The following is a 23,012-nucleotide window of genomic DNA, read 5'->3' on the forward strand; positions in this document are numbered from 1 at the left end:
AAGCCTGCATCAGCGCAAAACTCTTTAGGCAGCTCACGTTGCACTCTCTGCTCTCACGTGAGCTTTAACATCCTGTCCTGTGTGTGCTCTCACAAGTGGGTTGCCCAGGAAGCATCCTGAGGCTTGGCCTTCATAGGTGGGGGGTAGGGAATCTTTTGTACGTAGATGAGATCAACCACATAATGGTAGAAGCCTGGGCTTTGGTATCAGGCAAACCTATAGACCTGGCTTCTGATGCTTGCTCCCCACTGAGAGGCTGGGTTACCTTGAGAAAGTTAATTAACTACCCCGAGCTTTGATTTCCTTATTAGTTAAAATCATTAATGCCTTGCAGAATTTTTCTGAGAATTTAATGTATCTCAAATGCCTGGCACATAGTAGGTGTACGTGAATTATTGAAAACAAACTCAATGGAATATCCTGATGTATTGTGCTAGCCACTTTTCACATGATCTCACTTGGTCTGATGAGAAGTCAGTAGACTTGTATGTTAACTTGGGTCCGGGCGGCTGGTTCTGGTATGGACTAGAGCCTCTGAGTCAGGCCCCTGGGACACTTTCCCATTAGAGTTTAATGAAAGATTCTGGGTCCAGGAGAGCTTCTGCCCTTGCCTCTGGGGAGGTTGGAGTGGGACTCTGAGAGCCAACTGAGTGAGAGCTCTTCTTCTCAGCTTTCTCTCTCTCAGAGGCAAAAAGGCATCCCAGTTTCTTTTACACCCCAAACATCCTTCTTTCACACTCAGACCCTGTGACGCCAGGTTTGTCTTCTGGCCTGGGGACTGTTGATGTTGGAAAGGTTCCACTGGGCAGCTGAAGTGTTGCAATAACATGACACACATGCCTGCAGACTTATCCTGTCTCCTTCCCTCCTCCTGGAGGTTTTGGCCCTCGTTTTTAAGGCTTTGTCATGTGTTCATCATGGTCAGTGTCTCCTTCTGAGTATGTGGCAGGGTCAGCGGCAGCAGGTTTGCCTGTTGGACTTCTGTTTGATTCTCGCCTCCATTGTACCAGGACTTCTTCTTGCAACCTGGCAGACAGCACACCTGGCGGCGAACATCCTAGAATTTGAGAGACAGCATCTTCTCCTATGCAAGCTGGCCAGAGACTCTGTTCTGCTTTTATAAGAAAACAGGAACTCTTGCTGAGTTTTTGGTATCAGGGGCTAGTGACGAAGGCATTTCTCAATATAACTAGAATTTCAAAACATTGTAATCATCTATAATACATCTTAGAGAAGAGAGTAAAGAGATTAAGGAAATGACAATAATTAGGCTTCATCTCATCCTTCATCCGTATCTTACTGCTTTGGATTTTACTACATGCCGGCACCTTCCCACAGCTGTGATTGATAGAAGTCTTGTTTTTTCTCTCTTTCTGTATGACAAAACTCTGTGCTTTCTCCTCTGGGAAAAGGCCATCTCCCAGGAAATGTGGTCGCGTGAGCCTTCACTCTTTTCTTATCGCAAACCATGCCCTCAAGGCATGTACGAAGGCCCCTTGCCTCTGTCTCCGCCTGGTTCCCTCCTGTGGCCACCCTGAGGTCACTGGACTTCCCTTCTTCCCCCGCATTTCTTTGTTTCCTTTCTCTCCATCTTTTCTAGTTCACTTCCTTCACAATCTGATCTGGGACTCCAAGAAGCCCTAGAACCTGGCCCTGTGGGTTAAATCCAAAAGCACAACGGCTTTCCTTCCTTACCTCCTTGCCCAGCAGACCCTCCTTCTGTAGATCTGTGAATGCAGCGGCTGGTGGTAACTCTGCTCCCTGCAAACAAGCCATCAGCGGGGACACAAGGTGGAAATGCATTTCTTATAAGTTCTGCCATGACAGTGACCCCTGTCCCCCTGGTAAGTGAGAGTGTTTGCCTCTCTCACCATCTACATCACAAGGAAGCTGTTTACAGGCTCCTGTCCTGACCTGCCAGGCTCGGATCGGTGCTCTTCTAGGCCTGCTTTCTGGGCCCATTGGTCACATTTTGTATGCTCCTCCCTCACCTGGAAGCTCCTGCTGGATTGGCTGCTGCTAGGACTGGGATTTGGGGTCACAGAGGCAACAGCACCTCCTGGCTGGATCCCCCACCCCCCAAACCAGTGCTCTTGGCCTGCCCAGAAACCGCGGGGTGATGTAATAACCTTAGGCCTGGAAAAATAAACAGTTCTCAGGGAAACCAGCGGTAGCTGTTGTAAGCAAATACCTCACAGCCACCTGGAACCTCACACACAACGTGGCTGGAAGGAAGAACGAGTCATCCACGAACGTTAGCCGCCGCGGATGGGGCTGGGCTCGTGTGCATTTAAAATACCTGTATAAAAACAGATCCTTGGTGTTTATGTCTATCACTGGCCTTCTGGACGTCTGCCCATCTATCTTATGCAGGTGTCTTGGTCCACCAGGGCCAGTAGAATAGAGTCGGGGACAGGCATGGGTGGCCATCCCTATGGCTTTCTCCCTGGCAACAAAGGCCTTTCTCAAGTTCTCCCTTTGCCAGGAGGAGCTGAAACACGTCTGGAGGCCTCAGAGAGCCTGGCTCCACAGTCCATCTTAACCTGGTTTTAAAATTAGTTTTCCCTGTGGCCTTGCTCCTGCACCCCATGTTGTCTGCTTGGAACACAGAGGTGCAGTGGTGGCTGGGGGGGTCTGGAACTTGCTCCACCAGCAAAGATTTTATTGAGTATGTATGCTTTGTGGCGTTAAGGGCAAACCCACCACATCCCAATGTTCTCCTTTGGCCTCTGCTGCTAAAAAGACCTAACTGAAGGCCCTGCCGAGGTATTGTAATCGGCTTCTGCCACTTTGCTAGAAGGCAACTACTATCGCTGCTTTGGTCCGAGGGTCCTCATTCTGTGTTTATTTGTAAAATGGCTTTGGAAGTAAACAGGGTATATATCTTACTAACACACTCACATGTGCAACATTATTGTTTGGGGGATGAAGTGTGAAGTTATGATACTTTATTTGACACATTAAAATATATCTCTTCCATCTCCCCGCCTTGGCCCGTGACCCCTCCTTCCTTCTCGCCTGAATTTTTATTTGCTAGCTCTTGTCCTTAAAGGACAGAGCTTATCAGGTCAAGGTCAACAAAGTTACTGAGAAAAACTAGAAAGACGCCAGCTTGCCACTTCTCAGTACTTGTCCCTGCGAAACCACTCTGAAGCGTTTCGTATTCTTTTTGGTGGAAGGGTCATATGAGCTCACTTAATGGCATGAGTCAGTAGAGGTGGAGCCTTTTCTAAAATTTGAGTGGATGTGAGTCAGTGATGCTTTGGGGGAAAAGTTTGAAAAAAAATGCCTATATACTATATTGGGACAATCCATCCTAGAAGAAATACCTTGTTTTCCTCCACTTCTCCATTTCTGTCTGTGTGGGAAGGACGAGGTCACTGCTTCAGACAACAGTGAACAGTGCATGGCCATTTTAGGTGCCCCAGGGAGAAATTATTTAGACAGGCTGGTTGGTTTGTAATTGTCCCTTACACCCCCTCACCCACTACAATTCATCCCAACACTGTGCCCTATTTACAGAGCCCCCTGCAAACGTTCCTGTGAGTGGGTGCTTCGGGGACATGGGGCAGGCGTTGTTAGTTTTGTTCTGGGGGGAGCCTCTGAGCCACAGACGGCTGGACACAGTATGACCGTGGAGAGGGGTGCCAGGCATGGGGGCGAATCTGAAGGCCCCCAGCAGCCTTGCGCCTCACTCAGCCACTTGCTGGTGCTTGGGCTCCCCTGGGGTGGGGGAGGCTGAGCTGGATCCCCCTCTGAGCCGTGGGGAAGCTCTGGGCTATGGGAACCGTAGCCTCTAGTACCACCGCTTCATTTTATTTTTTATTCTTTACATCTTATTTTTACATTTTATTTTTTACATCTTTATTGGAGTGTAATTGCTTTACAATGGTGTGTTAGTTTCTGCTGCATAACAAAGTGAATCAGCTATACGTATACATATATCCCCATATCCCCTCCCTCTTGCGTCTCCCTCCTACCCTCCCTATCCCACCCCTCTAATTGGCCACAAAGCACCGAGCTGATCTCCCTGTGCTATGCGGCTGCTTCCCACTAGCTATCTATTTTATATGTCCACGCCACTCTCTCGCTTCGTCCCAGCTTACCCTTCCCCCTCCCCGTGTCCTCAAGTCCATTCTCTACGTCTGCGTCTTTATTCCTGTCCTGCCCCTGGGTTCGTCAGAACATTTTTTCTTTTTTTTTAGATTCCATATATATGTGTTAGCATACGGTATTTGTTTTTCTCTTTCTGGCTTACTTCACTCTCTATGACTGATTCTAGGTCCATCCACATCACTACAAATAACTCAATTTCGTTTCCTTTTATGGCTGAGTAATATTCCATTGTATATATGTGCCCCATCTTCTTTATCCATTCATCTGTCGATGGACACTTAGGTTGCTTCCATGTCCTGGCTATTGTAAATAGTGCTGCAATGAACATTGTGGTACATGACTCTTTTTGAATTATGGTTTTCTCAGGGTATATGCCCAGTAGTGGGATTGCTGGGTCGTATGGTAGTTCTATTTTTAGTTTTTTTAAGGAACCTCCATACTGTTCTCCATAGTGGCTGTATCAATTTACATTGCCATCAACAGTGCAAGAGGGTTCCCTTTTCTCCACACCCTCTCCAGCATTTATTGTTTGTAGATTTTTTGATGCTGGCCATTCTGACCGGTGTGAGGTGATACCTCATTGTAGTTTCGATTTGCATTTCTCTAATGATTAGTGATGTTGAGCATTCTTTCATGTGTTTGTTGGCAATCTGTATATCTTCTTTGGAGAAATGTCTATTTAGATCTTCTGCCCATTTTTGGTTTGGGTTGTCTGTTTTTTTAATATTGAGCTGCATGAGCTGCTTGTATATTTTGGAGATTAATCCTTTGTCTGTTGATTCATTTGCAAATATTTTCTCCCATTCTGAGGGTTGTCTTTTCGTCTAGTTTATGCTTTCCTTTGCTGTGCAAAAGCTTTTAAGTTTCATTAGGTCCCATTTGTTTATTTTTGTTTTTATTTCCATTTCTCTACAAGGTGGGTCAAAAAGGATCTTGCTGTGATTTATGTCATAGAGTGTTCTTCCTATGTTTTCCTCTAAGAGTTTTATGGTGTCTGACCTTACATTTAGGTCTTTAATCCATTTTGAGTTTATTTTTGTGTATGGTGTTAGGAATTGTTCTAATTTCATTCTTTTACATGTAGCTGTCCAGTTTTCCCAGCACTACTTATTGAAGAGGCTGTCTTTTCTCCATCGTATATTCTTGCGTCCTTTGTCAAAGGTGAGGTGACCATATGTGCCACCACTTCATTTTAAATGAGGAAAAGGAGCCTGGACTAGCAAGGACCTTGCCCAGGGCCACAGGCCCATCAATAGCTCTCGTGTGCCAAGGCCTCTACTTGGTGCTAAGGGGGCCAAGGAAAGAAACAGAAGGAGCATCTAAGGAAGGAGCTGACCATCAGGCAGTGGTGTGTCAAAGACAGGGGCGGAGGCGCGGTCCACCCCAGAGGGGAGGGATGTTCTCTCACAGACATTGTTTTGAGTTGCTGACATAGTGATCTTTGAAAGTAGACTGGTTCTTAGTTATGTTATTATTTTTTTAGGTAAACTAAAGATAGTGTGCCCCTCATTGCCTGTACCTAGAGCAGGTCATCCCTGCAGTCCACCTGAGAGACTGGTCATTCACGGGGATGGGTCAGGAAGGCCGGGTTTGCTGTACATTGACTGAGGACACTGCTACCCTAGACCAGCTAATAACCTACCACTTATCAACTACCTGTGGCCCTGGGTTCAATGCTTTACATATACTATTGTGTTTCATCCTCACAATGGCCCTGTGAGGCCTGTGCTGTGGTTACCCTACCTTTACAGGGACTTGAGAGCTAAAGTAAACAGAGCTAACAAGTGGTGGAGGCTGATCCATCTGGCCCCAAGCCCGCGCTCTTGATCACCGAGCTCTTCTGCCTCTATTCTGATCGTTGTTGACTTCCGTGAGCAGTGACAGAAACTCCCACGTGCCAGGCCTGGGCTGGAGTGTGCAGGGGCAGGAGTGCTAGGCGCTTACTCTTGTTCTCAGCCTTGGCGAGGAAGCCCAGGTATCCCCATCTCACCCTGACTCCTGTTCCTAGAAGCTCTTCCCTCTGACCGCTGGAGTTCCCCCTGGTGTTTGGGAACAGCCATCTGACTGAGCTTTCACACCATCCTCATTTCTCCCATGACCAGAGCTGAACAGCATCTCTTCACTTGGCAAGTGAGTTCATCAGAAGGGGTGCCCTTCTCCAGACATGTGGTCCAAGGTCCCTTTGTAGGTTAAGATTGGGTGATGATGTCATCTTTTTCACATCATTTGCCTGCCTACTCTATGGGGAAAAGGGCCTTCAGATTAAATTAAATGGAGAAACCCATTCCGGTGGAAGAGGTGACATTGTAAATTTGTGCATATTCTGTTTCTGTTCTCACTCCCTCCGCCCCTACTTGATGCACACCTGAGCACAAGTTCAAGGACTGACTTTGTTCTGTTTATCAGGGAGTCTGCCTCTTCCCTGCCCTGACAGGACCTCTGTTTTCTTGACCATTGTCTGTTCCAAAGGGAGCCCTGAGGAATGGTTCTTTGAGGTCCCCTCCTCTTCAGGGTTTTCTCAGAGTCCCTGGAGGACTCTGAGACTTGGGGATTGGTGATGGCCAAGTGGCCGCTTGGTGCCAGACATGACGGGAGGGCAGAAAAGCAGTGTTCCAGGGGATGGGTGCTGAACCCCGTGTGGCCAAATGAACAGAAAGGGCTGTTCAGTGATGTCCTGTGAATCACTCCCCAAGATCATGCACTCTGCAGCATCTCCTCCTTGGAGACCACGTGTCCAGTCCCTGGGCCAAGCCCTCAAAAAGAGGGGAGTCAGTGCCTTCAGGCTGGGTCCCCCTGGTCCCTCCTTTTGCTCCTGCAGTCTCCTCTTCGGCCAGATTCTCTGCAACTGTCCCGACAGCGCACGCCGCTCACGCCGACCCAGAGGCTCCCGAGGCAGGAGCCGTGTGATTTCTTACGCCTCTGGAATTTCATGTTGTGATTCAGGAAAAGTTGTTTTTAACAGAAGCCTTGTTATTTTGGGTTATCCTTCAGCATTTCATTCATTTTTGATAAGAGGCTAAGTGGGTGTGAGGTATTTGAAGGGGCTTCAGGGTAACTGTAGCCGACACAACGCTAGTGTTTCCCTTAATATTCTTGGCCCAGTGGGATGATTCCTTTTGCAACGAAACACAGATAAGCTCCTCTTGTTTTTCAGGCGGGTAACTGTGTATTGATTTTTCCCTTAAGAAAATCTAGTGCCGGATGGTCTGAGGATTGAATGTGGCATTTCCCAGGATGAGTCAAAGGGACACATTTTCTTTTTCTGGCCTCTGTGGTCTCATCCCTCATGACTTGGCCTTGACTCAGAGGTGGGTGGTCCCACCCTGAAGTGTCAGAGGCTAGAACAGAATCCTGTGGCTCGAGATGGAACAGCAGAGATTCAGCAATAGAGGGGTTCTTGGGCTAAATACTCTGTGGATCCTTTATACCCAAGACCCTGTGGTTCTCCTATGAGTGAGGCGCCGCAGGTCAGGGATGGGTGTGGGGAAGGATCAGGAAGTACGCGATAGCTTGCAGTCTTGTTAAGTCCTGGTGCTAAGGGTGAGGGGTCCAGGAGGGGAACAGACTCAGCAGAGAGAGGCTTTGCTCTAGGTGGGACCCCCCAGGGAAAGCTTTGGGGATGGAGGAGGCCCGGAATGAGGGTAAGTTAAGATCTTGTGGTTAGCTCTTTCTTCTTGCTACGTCTGACAAAACTTTTCTGACCTCTCCAGAGCCTGCCATGGTACCAGTGTACACCCAGTACCAGCCTGTGTGAGAGCCTGGGGCCAGGAAGGCCCCTGACCCCCTCTGCATCCTCTCTATTGGCCTTATCTCCTCTGTTACTCAGGATCCCACGTTAGATCTGAGACGCCAGGAGTACCATCCTCTCTCAGGACATTGCCCTCAGCCCTGTCAGCATCCCACTTCCCTTGTCTGTAGTATAGGCAATGCTTAGTCAGGGCAGCCCGAGAAGCTGCCCTTAATTAGCAACTGAGCCGCCACTCAGAGAAGAGCCTCTGGTTCTTTCTCTGGGAAGATGGCATCATTCATCAAGGCATCTTCCCAATTCATGTCTCTATGACCTATGACTCTTCTCAGCTTCTCTGTGTATGGTTTTCTGTAAGATTGGGCTTTTTTCTTGGTCTCATTTTTCATAGGGACCTAGTGATGGTTAATTTTAGGGGCCAACTTGGCTGGGCCACAGTAGCCAGTTTGGTCAAACACTAGTGTAGACGTTGCTGCAAAGGTATTATTTTAGATGTGATTAACATTTATAATCAATTGACTTGAAGTAAAGCAGATGACCCTCTGTGATGTGGGTGGGCCACATCCAATCAGCTGAAGGCCTTAAGAGCAAAACCTGAGATTTCTTGAAGAAGGAATTCTGCCTCCAGACTGTAACATAGAAATCCTGCCTGAGTTTCTAGCCTGCTGGCTTGACCTGTTGATTTTGGACTTGAGACTGCCCCATCACTCTTACCTGAATTTCCAGCTTGCCAGCCTGGAGCCAATTCCTTAAAATAAATCTCTCGCTCTCTCTCTTTTTTTTTTTTTTTGCTCTACGCGGGCCTCTCACTGTTGTGGCCTCTCCCGTTGCGGAGCACAGGCTCCGGACGCTCAGGCTCAGCAGCCACGGCTCACGGGCCCAGCCACTCCGCAGCTGGATCTTCCCGGACAGGGGCACGAACCCGTGTCCCCTGCATCGGCAGGCGGACTCTCAACCACTGCGCCACCAGGGAAGCCCTCTCTCTCTCTCCGTATACATCCATACCCATATATATATTTTTTAAATCTATCTACCATCTATCTATCTATCTATCATCTATCTATCTATCTATCATCTATCTATTTTTTTCTGTTGGTTCAGTTTCTCTGGAGAACCCTGACTGCTAGTGATCCTCTCTGACTACTGCCTTTTCTCTCCTCCCGTCTCCCCTGGCCTCCATCACCATAAGGTTCCGCTGCTCTTTCTCCCAAGAGTTCAAGATATGACTGGCTCACCAGGACCTGCTCACTCAGGTGTTGGGTTACCCAGCATCCCAGCTTTTTTGTCTGCTCCTTCCTGCAGCAGCTCCTCCTCTGGAAGGCCGCAGCCAGAAAGAAAGACCAGTCCAAGGACCTGAAACTCAAATCTTTTAATGTTTATGTTTGTTGGACATTTTTTTTTCTTAAGTGAAGAAGAAAAAAGAAACAGATGATAAAGTAGAAAAAGTTCCAGAAACAAAGGATAAACTGTGGGCTAAAATCAAAATTGGGGATTAGCTGAGGGTTGAGGTTGTCCACGCTCTCCTTTGCTCCTAATTACCACAGGTCACTGAGGGCACAGAGGCAGGGGCTGGCCGTAGCAGACGGGGCTGTCCTCCACGCTCCTCCTGTCTTGGCTGGACACCTGAGAACCCGGGCCCTGGGCCTGCACACAGGGTTTGTGTTGTCTGGCTCAGCCCGGTCTCCCTCTCCCCGGTCCCCCTCCCTGCCCACTCCCACCCGGACTTAGCCCTGCTTTGCTCGGCTGCCGTGTGATTGTTGGGATAGAGGGCTGTGTGCTTTCCGGTGGCAAGGGCTGGACCACGTTCTCATTCCTTCCACAGGCTACTTTTCTGTTGTGTTTCTTCTCTCGGGCAGTCAGAGATTGGTGAGTGAGATTTAAACCATCCACTGCCAGGTGGGGAGTGAACCGGCTCTCACTGGTTCTGGGAACAGGATTAGAGGGGCTGGGTGTGCATGGGTGTGTAAGAATGTGTGGCTAGGTATTCCCGTGTCGCCCTGGGCAGCCCTGATATTTCCCTGTCCCCCCGCTGTGTATGTCTTCCAAGTATTTACAGATGGTCCCGGGCCATTCTCACAGTTATCAGGCCAGACCTTCTAATCTTGTCATCTTCCCCTGAACTTCCCTGAGCAGAGGCTGAATGTTTTAGAACAGTGAGTATCCACTTCTGAGGAGCTTCCTCTCTGAACCAGTGGTCATGAAGAGGCCCTTGAAATAGATCCCCTGGCTTGCATTCTGGAAGGTGCCTTCTCGGTATCTGGAAAATCTGATAGTTGTGAATTTTAAGATTCATTTGGGAGGTGACTGAGAAGGGCAGAGGGTGACAGTGGCCCTAAGGATGGGGCTGGCTTCTGGGTCCTCAGATACAGAATAAGCTTATGCCCCCTGGTATGTACCGATTAGTATTCGCATGAGGTCTGGAGAAGCACTGAAGGAATAATTGGTCGATTGATTGATTGATTGGCTGAAGGGTCTGAGAGGGCTGCAGAAATACTTACGGGGTAAATTGATAAAGAGTTGAGCAAGTCTGAGTGTCTCGGTTATCTATTGCTGCGTAACAGACCACCCAGAAATATAGTGGCTCACAACAAGAATAATTTATTCTTTCTAATGTGTCTGTGGATTGGCTGGGTGGTTCCTTGACTGATTCTACCTGCACTGACTCCTGGACTTGTCCAGCTGGAGGGTCAGCTGGGCTGGGGTGTCCAAGATGACTTCACGCACACGCCCGGAAGTTGGTGCTGGCAGTGGGCTGAGCCGCTCTGGTTTTCTTCCATGTGGCCTTTCATCCTCCTGGAGGCTGGACTGACTTTCTTATGTGGTGGTCTCAGGGTGGATTCCAAGAAAGGGAAAGTGGAAGCTATAAGGCCTCTTCAGGCCGAGGTCTGGAAACCACACACTGTCACCCCCGTCTTTCCATTGGTCAAAGCAAATCAGAGTCAGCAGGGAGGGGTTTACCCTGAATACAGGGAGGTGCAATTCACTGGTACCATTTTGTAACGATCTACCACACCAAGTAAAAGAAAAACATAGGTTAGATTAAAAATCAGGTTAGCACATGGCAGTGAGAGCTGATATTAAAGAGAGGTAAAGACCATGGCCTGGGAGCAGACTGCCTGGGCTGGAATCCAGGCTCTGCCACTTCCTAGTTGTTGACCTTGAGGAAATCACACAGCCAGTCTGCTCAGTGAGGATAATAATAACACTTTTCTTAGAGGCCTGTGATGAGTTTGAAGTGAGCTAGTGGAAGTGCCCAGTACAGAGCTGGGCACACCATAAATGCTCAGGTAGCTGTTAGCCATTATTATTCATGTGACTGTCTGTAAATGGTGGGTGAGTTACAAACCTGGCCTTAGGTGTTGCAGTTCCGAGGCAAAGAGGGAAAAATACGAGGGTACCAGGTTTGGAGTGTGCTTAGGCTGAGAAAGTCGTTGGTTCAGAAGAAGCAGTGCTGTTTCACATGGATAAGTACATGTTTTTACACATCTGCTTTCAAATGCAGCAGATCTGGGGCGTCTACAAAGCGACTGGCCTGGCGGATCTTCACGCCATAAAAATAAATGTATTTTTCCCCGAAAGCAAATAATTAGAGACAGTAACCTCTGTCTAGAGTTCAGCAAGACAGGCTTGACCGTCAGAAGCCCTTGACTGGGGCCCCAGCCCTCCTGTCTCCGGGGTGAGTGAACTTGGGAAAATTCATGAATCCCTCCACGACTCAGCTTCCTTGTCTACAAAATGGGCATAATAACGGTGCCTACTTCACACGGACAAAGAGATTCGGCAAGTAAAGCCCCTAGTCTGTCGCCTGCCTGGCTCCTGCTCCTCCATGAATATTTGCTTTGACTATTAGTAGCATAAAGAGGCTCTTAGGGGAGATTTTTGTCTCTGTCGGAAGACAAACTCTCTGTGTTTTCTTCACAAACAGTTGGCGCTGTGATTATAAACCTTTCCTGTCTCTCTCTTAGAGGAGCACTTGAACTTGCAGGGATCGTCATAAAGTAATAAGCAAGCAGATAAAGACAAGAAACCCTGGATTTCACCTTCTCTCGAATTCCACGCTAACCCCCAGTCTTTCCAAATTATCGAGCGTCACCGTTTGTATGGTTTGTAGTATCCTCCGTGGAACTCCGTGCAACCTCTATGGAAGCGGGCTACAAACCTTTCAGAACAGCCTTCAAGGACTTCCAGAAATCTGTCGACAGTCCCCAAACCACAGGTTCCCACCTCTCCTCGGCTGGCTGGTCTCCACATGCCCGCAGTTTCAGGATCCCCAATGCTGTGAAGTCAGGTCCATCATTTGCTCTGTCCCTGGGGAAGCTTTCTCCACCTCTGTTCGCATCTCGCTTTCTAACTGATTTATGGCTTTAGAATGTTGGCCTGGAAGATCTTAATTTAAAGCCTCTGTCAGACGTTGTTACACGAACGCGGTGCCGGTAAAAAGCTGTTCTCCTTTGGTTTTTCTCCTCTGTCACTTTTTCTGTGGCATGAACTATGAGGTAGGAAAAGAAAGTTACCAACTTGGGGTTGGGAGAGCTATTGAAAAACTCTTGCGTAATCCCCTGGAAGGTGCCAGGCTCCATTCCAGCCAGGGGCCGAACTCAAAATTCTGGGTCTTCAGGCCAGGTCTCCCCATGGACCCCCCTCTTCCAATCAGTTTATGTCTCTTTCCTAAGCTGCCTCTTAGGGGCAGTTCTGGTGGTAGTTATAATTGGGCTCAGAATCTCGAGTCTAGTGCCTGTCAACTGTTTTAAACTGCTGTTCCTCTAGCTAAGGAGATTCTGTTTAGTTTCACTGTGTTTGCGTTATGAAAACAATAGTTCTTTTCTTTTTTCATTTTCCAGATCAGTGTTATATTTTAATAGCAAATGTACTATTCATACCTGTCCCCTGACTCTCAGATATTTTTATGCGCTTAAGGGAATATTCCCTCACCCTGCAATGAGAATTTTTTCAGCATTTTTCCTCAGAGTGAGACAAAAAGCATTTCCCATCATCTGACTTCCCTCTAAGACAGCATGGAGCTGCCGTGCGTCTCTGTGTGCACCTACAGTCTGCTTCAACATCTGTCCGGTTCATATGTGTATCATTACCAGAGTCATTATTTCAAAGGGTTTGGCTCCTTCAGAGTTGAGCTTCTGTATTTTCATCATTTGTGCTGTTGTTCAGTGAGGAGGATGAATCTCCACATTGCTGATACCAAATTCCTGGCTCTCGGAATGGTATTTTTGTAAAACACTGTGAAAATATCATGGGATACCCAAGACGATTCCTGTCATCTTCTTCAAGGGGAAAGTTGCGGAATATTGTTCATGAAAGAAATAAAGTGATAATAAAGTAAATAAATAAAGAGATAAATAAGTAGATCAAAAAAGTGATAGTACAGGTATATGATGTGGTCCCTTTTATTGTTAAAAAACCCCCAGTGGGCTTCCCTGGTGGCGCAGTGGTTGAGAGTCCGCCTGCCGATGCAGGGGATGCGGGTTTGTGCCCCGGTCTGGGAAGATCCCACGTGCCATGGAGCGGCTGGGCCCGTGAGCCACGGCCGCTGAGCCTGCGCGTCCGGAGCCTGTGCTCCGCAACAGGAGAGGCCGCAACAGTGAGAGGCCCGCGTGCCGGAAAAAAAAAAAACAAAAAACAAAAAACAGTAGATGTGTGCATATGTATTTATGTATGTGTACATGGAAAAGAAGAGGTCCAGGGCAAGTAGTGTTTAACTTTGGTGGGATTAGGGTTTTTTCAAATTTTTCTTTATAACAAGAAAAGGAACCTAATGCTATTTATTTATTTATTTATTTTAATGCTATTTATTTTTAATAGCTAAAAAGAAAAAAGAAAAAAAAATCCCCACAGAATCAACAAAAAAACAAGAAAGGGAAGTCAGGCAGGTTGACTGGTCAGGAGTCGTGTGGGTCTGAGGCCCCCAGGCCTGGCACAGGACACCGTGCACTGCCTCAGCCTGGGCCTGACTCTGGAGAAACCAGGTTTGGCTGTTCAGAGACGTTGACATAGTTCGTGAGGCCGCTGAGTACAGACACCTTCCCGCGGGCCTGTTTCTCTCTCGCACTGGATGGAAGCAGTGTTGTGTAATCAGCTCAGCTCCGTTCAGCCCTGTTGGAGGCCTGGAAAGGAGTGGGTTTGGGCCTTGTTTCTGCTCCCCTTGGGTGCCGAGCACCAGAGCATCTCCCTGCCCTGAGGACAGTGGCCTGGCCCTGTCCTGCTGCGTCTGGGCTTGGGAGAGTGTCCACACACACGGGCGTTCCTGCATCAGCTGTCAGCTAGCAGGGCAGCCAGCTCCTGCCCCCGCCTCTAGGGGGCCGCAGGGAGGTTCTGGGCCTCCAGCCCCTTACTAAGGGCTGATGTGGGAGACACAGCTCCCCTTGGTGATTCACCAGCCAGGATCAGTTCCCTAGGGCCAGGCCAGGTCCTGGCAGGGAAGGCACAGGAGTGGGAATCACCACAGGCTGTGTCTTCTCTTGCAGAGAAAGTTCACTCTTGTGACCAGGAGAGACAGAGCGCCCTGGAAGAGGCCCGGCAGAATCCCCGCGAGGGCATTGTCATCCCCGAGTGTGCCCCCGGGGGGCTCTATAAGCCAGTGCAGTGCCACCAATCCACTGGCTACTGCTGGTGTGTGCTGGTGGACACGGGGCGTCCGCTGCCTGGGACCTCCACACGGTAAGTCCCCCAGAGCCCGTCCTGCCCCTCACCCCTCAGGTGAAGCCTGGGGTAGGAGAGCCAGCTTCCTGTTACGCTGTCACCTCACATCTCCTGGCTTTATTGTCCTGTCCTGGTGGGCGTCGAGGCACTAGGGGAGCAGCATCTCTGCTTGTGGGCAGATGAGGTCCCAATATCCTGGATTCTGGTCACAGGTCTGGCCTTTCCTAGCTGGGCAACCTTGGGAAAGTAGGTAACCTCTCTGAACCTCAGTTCACCAGTGAGAAGGTGATTGCCCTGCCTGAGTCACTAGGTTCTATGGATCAAAAAGATCCTGTGTGCAGACATAAGGTAACAGCGCTCTACTAGACTGACTAAGATGACATGCCTGAACATGTCTCTGTGGGAACACTGACGCTGGGATTGCCTTGTAGCTGCTGGACAGTCCAGGAGATATTCTGCTGCCAGCTCTGGGAGATCTAGGCTTCGAGACCACACAGATCATTGCTGGGAGTAGGAGCTGAAATCAGCTCAGTTTCCAGCCCCTCCTCACCCCCTGCATCTCTCTCTTCTTAGCTACGTGATGCCCAGTTGTGAGAGCGACGCCAGGGCCAAGAGTGCGGAGGTGGACGACCCCTTCAAGGACAGGGAGCTGCCAGGTAGGAGACGACACTACCCCTTGCTGGTGCCTTCACCTCTTCCTGTTCCTCCAGCCCCTCATCATGCAGAAGCAGCGCCCTCCTCTGGGTCTGCTTCCCCATCCGTAAGGTGGAGCGGGGACACTGGGCAGGGGCGTCGCAGGAGCCATGGGATCTGCATCCAGTCTGGGATGTGTTCCTAATTAGTCCTGTGCTCTTGAGCACACTGTTTCTCCTCCTTGCTTTTACCTTTTTATCTTTAAAATGTAGTCACTGGGTTAAAATCGTACCCTTAAAAGCTCTACAGTTCTTTCTCTAAGGGTGACTGGGAAAATGATCTGGGGGCTGTGGACCCTTTTCCCCAGGGCTGCAAAGAGAAGACAGCTCACAGGGAAAGGCTGTCCTGAGGGGCAATGATTCCTGGTGGCCCAGAACTGTCACTGGGGTATGACACAAGGCTCACAGGCAGGGCTCACCTCTAAATGGCTGCTGGGCTGGGTTTGTCTTATTTATAGTGTTCTCTACCAGTGAGTTACAATAAGAGTACTAAATATTGATGGCCCAGAACACTGTAGTCTTAATCAGCACAGATGCAGGTCAGTGCTGGTGGGAGCTGGGCCTACTATTCCCCATCAGGACTCCGAAGGAGGACTGAAAACAGAGGCTCCTGAAAGTCTAGGGGTTCCCAGGTGAGGTTTGTAGGTCACTCTGTCATGAGAATGGAGTCGTAGAGACCAGGGTCCCTCCTTCTAGCCATCTCTTCAACAAATGTCCCTTGAGATTCCCCTATGTGCCAGGCGCTGGGTTCGTCTAATGATCAAAACCGAAGTGAAGCTTGTCTAGTGGGGGAGACAGTATACAAATAAATGAATCCAAACAGAGATAAAAGGTGGTGACAGGTACTCTGAAGGGAAAGAGTGAGGTGCTGGGAGAAGGACAGGAAGAATCTGTGGTTTCTCTGAGAACGTAGCATTTAACCGGAGACCTAGGGGATTTGCAGAGAGCAGAGAATGAAATACTTGCTGCGGAGAGGAGGATCGTAGGCAGTGTTGAGGGCCCATTTGGGGCTGGTAGTCATGAATTTGCAGGAAAACCGTCTCTCCAGTGCGTGGTGGTGTTTGCGCTAGCACTATTCAACTATGGGGGTGTAGACTTGGAGAAGGCATATCGGTGAGAAGGTTCATCCACGCTTGGGGTTTTGCTGGAATCACACAGTGCGGAATAGAGAGACAAAGGGTTTGAGAGTACTTATAAGGGAGGGTTGATAATTATAATCTAAGCTGGTTGAGGAGAGATGTGAGAAAAGGAGGAGGTTCTTGGATAGGTAAACAGGTAGATCTACTTGAGGCAACTTTGACCTTGGAGTTCTCTGCATTCCTTGTGCCCCTTCAGCACCTGGTCCTTGCTGCTAGAGTCGCTCCGTCCTCCTGTACCAGAACTAGCTTGAGTTCCCCAGTAGACTATGAACTTTACGAGGGGAAGAACCGTGTGTATAATATCCCTAACATTTAGCATAGTGCCTGAGTTGATACTCAGCAAAAGATTTGAGGAATGGAAGAACATGGAGAGCATTATTATCTGTTTGGTCGATTGGTCCCTTGCGGGCTGTGGGTAGAGGAACTATGGAGGTTTACGAGAATCATCTGAGCTGTGGACAATTCCCAAAGTGGATTTAGCTGGACAGGAAGGACTTGGAGAGGTTGAGGAAACAGTGGTAGTTGAGGAAGCTGTTTACTTGATCATTTACCTGGCATCTGCCTTCAAGTCTCACTTTGTCTTTCAGGCTGTCCAGAAGGGAAGAAAATGGAATTTATCACCAGCCTACTGGATGCTCTCACCACTGATATGGTGCAGGCCATTAACTCAGCAGCACCCACTGGAGGTGGGAGGTGAGAATGCGAGCGGGACTCAGGCCCAGTGGGACCACGGGGCCCCTGACTTTTCAGATGCTGCGGGTCCCTGGGAGAGTGGGGAGGGGTGGGTAGAACAAGAGCTGGAAGTTGATCCTCTTCCTGAAACCGCGTAGCTGTGACTTTGTCTCACCTTCCACCCAAAATCTCGCCACCCCTCTCCCCTTTCTAGTCTTTGGGAGTTGCTTTTCTCTAGCTTGTAGTTACCTGATTATAGGCAAGTCCGGGAGTGTCTGGAGACTTCCAGCGCTTCAGTCTCAGAAATGGATGCATTGGAGTGAGTCCAGAATGGCAGGAAGGGGGATGGGCATACGATGGGAACAGGGATGGCAGGGAGGGAGTCCAGAGCATTTGGTGGTTTTCTTCTTTTCTGAGAAGGCAGGAGCCGCGTGCCAGTTTGGCTTCCTGAGAATCCCAAGGGACTCTGGGCAGTGGGATTGGACACTGCCAGAGCCAAGTCCAGCTTAGTTCAGGAGCTGATATGCTGACCGAGGCAGTCCTGACCCGAGGCCGAAAGGTACACGCTCCCCAGCGACCAGCATCGCCGGCGCTCACTAATTTGGACCCATTGGGTCAGTTGATCGGAGCACGCATGCATTCATCTGTCCTCTGCTCAGAACTATTGAACGTGCATGGCACGCCAAGCACTGGGCTAAGGATTGGGAATCCAAGGATGCGAGGCATGTCTCTGCCTTCAAAGAATGCAGCCTAATGGGGATACTAGGCTGTAGAAAGATACAAACTGTGTGGTAAGTGCTAGAACCGAGGTGAAAGAACAGAGAAACGTTTGCTAATTTAGTCTGGAGGAGTCAGAGAAGGCTTCCCGGAGGAGGTGATACTGAGTTTTGAAGGATAGGTAGGACTCAGCTAGTAAAAGAAGGGAAACCATTCCAGGAAAAAGGAAAGAACATTGTGACCCCAGGAAAGTGCACGTCCGAAGTTCAGTATGGCTGAGCTGGGGTGGATGGAGGAGGGGGTGGAGGAGATGACAGTGGTGGTAGATGACACAGAGGATGCAGGTCCCAAAGGGCCTGTGAGATGTGCTTCCCATTATGAAGCCAGAGCGGGAGGCACGGCTGGCGTAGGGAGAGTTCTGGCTCCTTAGCAACGGGAAGTACCATGTGCTTGGCAGGGATGGGCAGCCTGACTCTCAGCTTACGTGGCTCACCAAGGAGGGAGCGCTAGTTCCTCCGCATCTCCCCAGAGGGCAAGGAGTGCCACCACGAGACAGGCCCAGGCCCCCAGGCTGGTGGAAGGGCCCCAGCGTGACTGCATCAGCACAACAGCAGGGCGTGTATCTGGGGTGGGCACCAGGACTCCCAACACAGCTGTCAGTGGTTCTGTGTCCCAAGGCAGACAAGGGCAGCAATCTTGAAAACCCACTTTTATGTCACATCACAGTGAGTGCAGTGGCCGCCTTGTGGGTTGCCACTCTAGGAAACTGCTTGTCCAGGGAGCTTGCTCTCAGCAACCCCCATGGTCCCGTGAGCTCTGAGGCTGGTTTCTGGCCCTGCTCTGTTTTGCTCACCCTGTGGAAGGGTCCAGGCCTCCCCTGGGAGGAGCACAGCAATAAGTCTGAAAAGATGGAGACAGGGTCTGACAGGTCGGCAGATGAGAACTGCCCAGAGGCAGCCCATGGTGCTCAGCAACTGGAAGTCTAAAATCGAGAGGGCTGTGTCCGAACCTCCAGGAAGAGGGAGAGGAAATTATGAAAAGGCATATTCAGTATTATATGCCTTTTTGTTATTTATGCTTGGAATGTGAAAACATACCTGTTGTTTCATGCAGAAATGGGTATGAGCTATTTATGGTTTTTAGAAGAGAGGGAAAAAAAAAACGAGAAAGGGGCATGGCCTTAACAATTTCAGGTCTGGGTGCTTTCCACCCACAAATCCCTAGGGCTGCTGGCTCTGACCCACTGCTCAGGGAGCCTGCCTGGTGCTTCTACTTGGGTTCTAAGGAGACAGGACTTCTCCCTCCATCCCATTTGCTTCTGCGGGAGCGCAGCCCTTGAGCCCGGCCTGGCCTCGGATCCAGGCAGCCTTCAGTGCCAGGGAAAGGACCAAACCCAGCTAGGTCCTGGGCCGGGAGGCCAAAATCACAGGTGGGCCCGCTGCCAGGGCAAGTTCGGATGGACACTTGACCCTCAGATAGCAGGCTGAAGGCATTTTTACAGAAAATAAAAACTAAGAAGTTCGTAAATGCTTTTAATCCCAGTGTGTCATTAGGGAAGGGAGTTTTTGTGGCTGTGGTTTCCAAAAACCTCTTTTAGGTATGATATAATGTTGGGAGAAATTTAAAAAAAAATTCTTTCCTAAACATGTTTTTCATTTCAAGCTCATGTGAGCCTGACCATGTTTGGTTTTGATGAGAATGAAAGGTTTGAACTGCATTTGGTAATTGTGTTACCTGGAGGGTAGACTTGTAATCAAAAGACAGACAAGATGTATCAAGAAATAGTTTAGAAATCAAGGAAGTGGGAGTGGGCCTGCAGAGAGAAGGAGAAAGAATCAGTTATGCAGGGAGGTGGCTGGCCAGGGTTACCGGTTTTACTGAGTTTAAATCCCTCTCAGGTCTCCCTAATATATTTTGAAAAAGCAAAAAGCCCGAACTCTGACCACGAACTGGCCGTGCAGGATGGTCTTGCTGGCGCTCACCCTTCTCTCATATGCTGCTCCCTCCTGTCATTATGTCCCAGCCACTGGTCCTTCTCAGGTCCTCAAACAGGCCAAGCTCTTGCCTGCCCCAGGGCCTCCATGCCAGGTGCTCCTTCAGCCTGGAATGTGAGTCTCCCATCCTCCCGTGACTGGCCCCACTGCTCCATTTAAATATCATCTTCTCAATGACCATCCAAACTAAAGGAGCAGCCCTGTCACCCTCTATCACAACACCACTTTTTTTTTTTTTTTGCGGTACGCAGGCCTCTCACTGCTGTGGCCTCTCCCGTTGCGGAGCACAGGCTCCGGATGCGCAGGCTCAGCGGCCATGGCTCACGGGCCCAGCCGCTCCGCGGCATGTGGGATCTTCCCAGACCGGGGCACGAACCCGTGTCCCCTGCATTGGCAGGCGGACTCTAAACCACTGCGCCACCAGGGAAGCCCACAACACCGCTTTTTAATTCTCAGCCTAGTGCTTATCCCTATCTGATGTTTTGCTGGTTTGTTTATTTGTATCTGTCTCCGCTACCCAATGAAAATTGAACTCAACGAGGGAAGGAGCGTTTTCTGCCTTCTTCCCTGCTGTATTCCTAGAACTCAGGATAGTGCCTGGCACACAGTAGGTGCTCAGTAAATATTTGTTAAATGAATAAATAGCCAGAAGGATGGGTGGATAGATGGATGGATCCCTGTTAGATACAGAGAGGGATGTCTCAATAAGGCCTCTTTTTCTTGGCACACGTCAGAGGCTCCAGCAACGACTTCAAGACTAATTATGAGGCCAGATCTAGCCCTGAAGTTCACTGTAATGCTTCTTTGTCACCAGGGCCTTACGGCGCCCTGGCTGGGACCAAGGGACTTGGGCACCCTGTGGACAGCCCCTGGTCAGGCAGCCTTCTACAGTGGGAGAGCCAAGGCACAGGGCAGCACATCTGGAGCAGGGCTGGCGAAGAGAATTATGGAATCCAGGGTCCCTGGGTTTGGGCCTTGGCTGTGAATTCAGGTAGAATTGAGGTTGCAAGCGCAAGGTCAAAGAAGCCACAGCTGATCCCTCCTGCGTCCTCTCAGGGTGTGGCAGTTAAAGCTGGACACCAGCTGGGGCCAGCGGGAAACAGTCCTATTTGGGGACAGTGAGAAGAAGGGACCGGGAGGATGTTTGGGCTGAGCAGAAAAGAGGGTGTCTTCCCCCCAAACCACCACCTGTCAGGCTTGGAGATTTTAGCTTTGTACAAACTCTTACATCTTACCCGTGGCGTAAGCTCTGTGCTGGGTTCTGGGGACATACAGGGATGAGGGCATGGTTCCGGGCTGGAGGAGCTCCTGGGAGAAGAGCTATGTAATCACGTGAGTGCGCTGTAAAGCCAATGTGACAACAGAGGCAGATGAAGTCCTGCAGGGACTCAGGGGAGGGAGGGCGTGTGAGAGAAGGCTTTCCACAGGAGGTGACATTTAAGCCACATCTTCACTTACGAGTGAGAAAATGCCACGACCTAGATGGACCAGGAATAAGGGTATCCCAGCAGAGGGACCCTAGGGGTAGCGAGGTACGAACGAGGTAGGGTCTGTGGAAGGAATTGTGAGGAGTAAGGTTTAAGCTTGGGAGGCAGGCTGTGGACAGGTGGGAGATGAGGCTGTAGGGCTGGGCAGAGCCCAGATCATGCTGGGTCTTGTGATTTGCGCCAGAGAGGGCCACAGGGAGGCATGTGACTAGATGGGCATTCCTACGGAAGCCAGACGGGGGGAGGGGAGCTAAATGGGGCAGGAAGGTTACAGCCCACACCAGAGGGAACGGTGGTGAGAATGTGGACTAAAGCTGTGGCAGATGGGATGATTTACTGAAGCTTTAGTAATGAAATCAATAGGATTTGAAGACTTGCTGGATGTAGGGAGTGGAAGAGGGAGATATCTACTTCCTTTTCTGGTCTTCTAGCCTGATTTAGGGGGAAAGCATTGCTGCCCAAATCTAAAAATAGGCAAAGTAGAATGGGGTATCCATGGAAACATCTGTGGCTAGTGCCTGGGAGGGGGTGGCCTGCAGGTATCATTAGATGAGAGCTGTTCTCAGTGAAGGTTGCTAGATCATTGAATTATGCTCTTTTTTTTTTTTTTTTTTGCGGTACGTGGGCCTCTCACTGCTGTGGCCTCTCCCGTTGCGGAGCACAGGCTCCGGACGCGCAGGCCCAGCGGCCATGGCTCAGGGGCCCAGCCGCTCTGCAGCACGTGGGATCCTCCTGGACCGGGGTACGAACCCGCGTCCCCTGCATCGGCAGGCGGACCCTCAACCACTGCGCCACCAGGGAAGCCCTGAATTATGCTCTTCATCCTTCCCGCTCCAGAAGGCAGAGTTCCGCCCCCGGCCCCTCACCCCACTGGCTACGTCAGCCTCCCCATCAGCATTTATCAGTCCCAAAGGGGGAGTTCTGAGATCCTAGCTGGCAGAGCCTTCTAGCGCAGGGGAACCCTCTCCTTTCTCCACTCCACCCTAGGAAAAGTCAACGTTGAGAGGAGCTGGGCGGGGCCGCGTGAGCCTCGCTGCCCCTCCCGTGGCCCTGCAAGAAGAGACCGTGGGTCTGAGGCTTCCTCCTTCCTGCCCAGTGCGGTGACTTGTTGATGTTCTCACAAGGAGGAGGCTGGAATGCGGCTGACTTGGCGTTTCCCAACTCTCCCCACCCGCACAGCTGGCAGGGCCCGGACCCCGCTCCAGATGGCACTCCGTTGGCCTGCTTGGCTTGGCCCGTGCCTCCAGGCCAGCCCACCTCACCTTGTTTAAAACTGCTTGGGACAGCGGAATTGGGCCCGAGATCTTGGCCAGCGCCAGTTTCCTTGTGGTAAAAGGGGCTGACTCTCCAGCTGTGCGTTGCAGCCGAGGCCCGGCGGGCTGAGGCTGCAGGAGCGACACCGAGAGGGCTGCGGGGGAAGGGTGGCACCTGCCGCCTCTTAATTTGGGAGAAGACTCGGCGGGGCCCGGCAAGTCCAGGGAGGGACCTGGCTCTAGTGGTTTTCCTCATCACTGGAGACGGGAGGCAACAGGACGGCCACCAAAACAGCCCAGAGGCGGGGCTGACGCCAGCCTTGCACTGCGTCTCTCCACACCATATCCGAGGAAACCTGGATCCTCTACTCACCCAATAAGCCCTTTTAATGGGAGTGGAATTGTGTCTGTAGGCAGGCCCGTAGCAAGGACCTGGGCATCGCCGTTAAGTGATCTTAAAGAACCGTCACACTCTCTAACATAGGGTCCCCAGCCCTGGCCTGATGAGCAGCTCTGAATTCCAGCGGTTCTGATCCCAGTTCT

At 50.2% G+C, this 23,012-nt stretch overlaps 1 protein-coding gene across 3 annotated transcripts in view; it reads left to right on the top strand.

Annotated features, from left to right (window-relative positions):
• The window catches only part of SMOC1 (SPARC related modular calcium binding 1), a 156,767-nt gene that overhangs the window by 122,802 nt on the left and 10,953 nt on the right, over positions 1 to 23,012 (top strand). For all 3 annotated transcript variants that reach the window (XM_030855368.2, XM_030855369.2, XM_030855370.2), the window contains exons 8-10: positions 14,341 to 14,533; positions 15,089 to 15,171; positions 16,934 to 17,039. In XM_030855368.2, the coding sequence (XP_030711228.1) occupies positions 14,341 to 14,533; positions 15,089 to 15,171; positions 16,934 to 17,039 (382 nt within the window). The remainder of the gene's footprint in view (positions 1 to 14,340; positions 14,534 to 15,088; positions 15,172 to 16,933; positions 17,040 to 23,012) is intronic.

This window comes from Globicephala melas, chromosome 2, assembly GCF_963455315.2.
Source record: "Globicephala melas chromosome 2, mGloMel1.2, whole genome shotgun sequence".
Lineage (NCBI taxonomy): Eukaryota > Metazoa > Chordata > Mammalia > Artiodactyla > Delphinidae > Globicephala > Globicephala melas.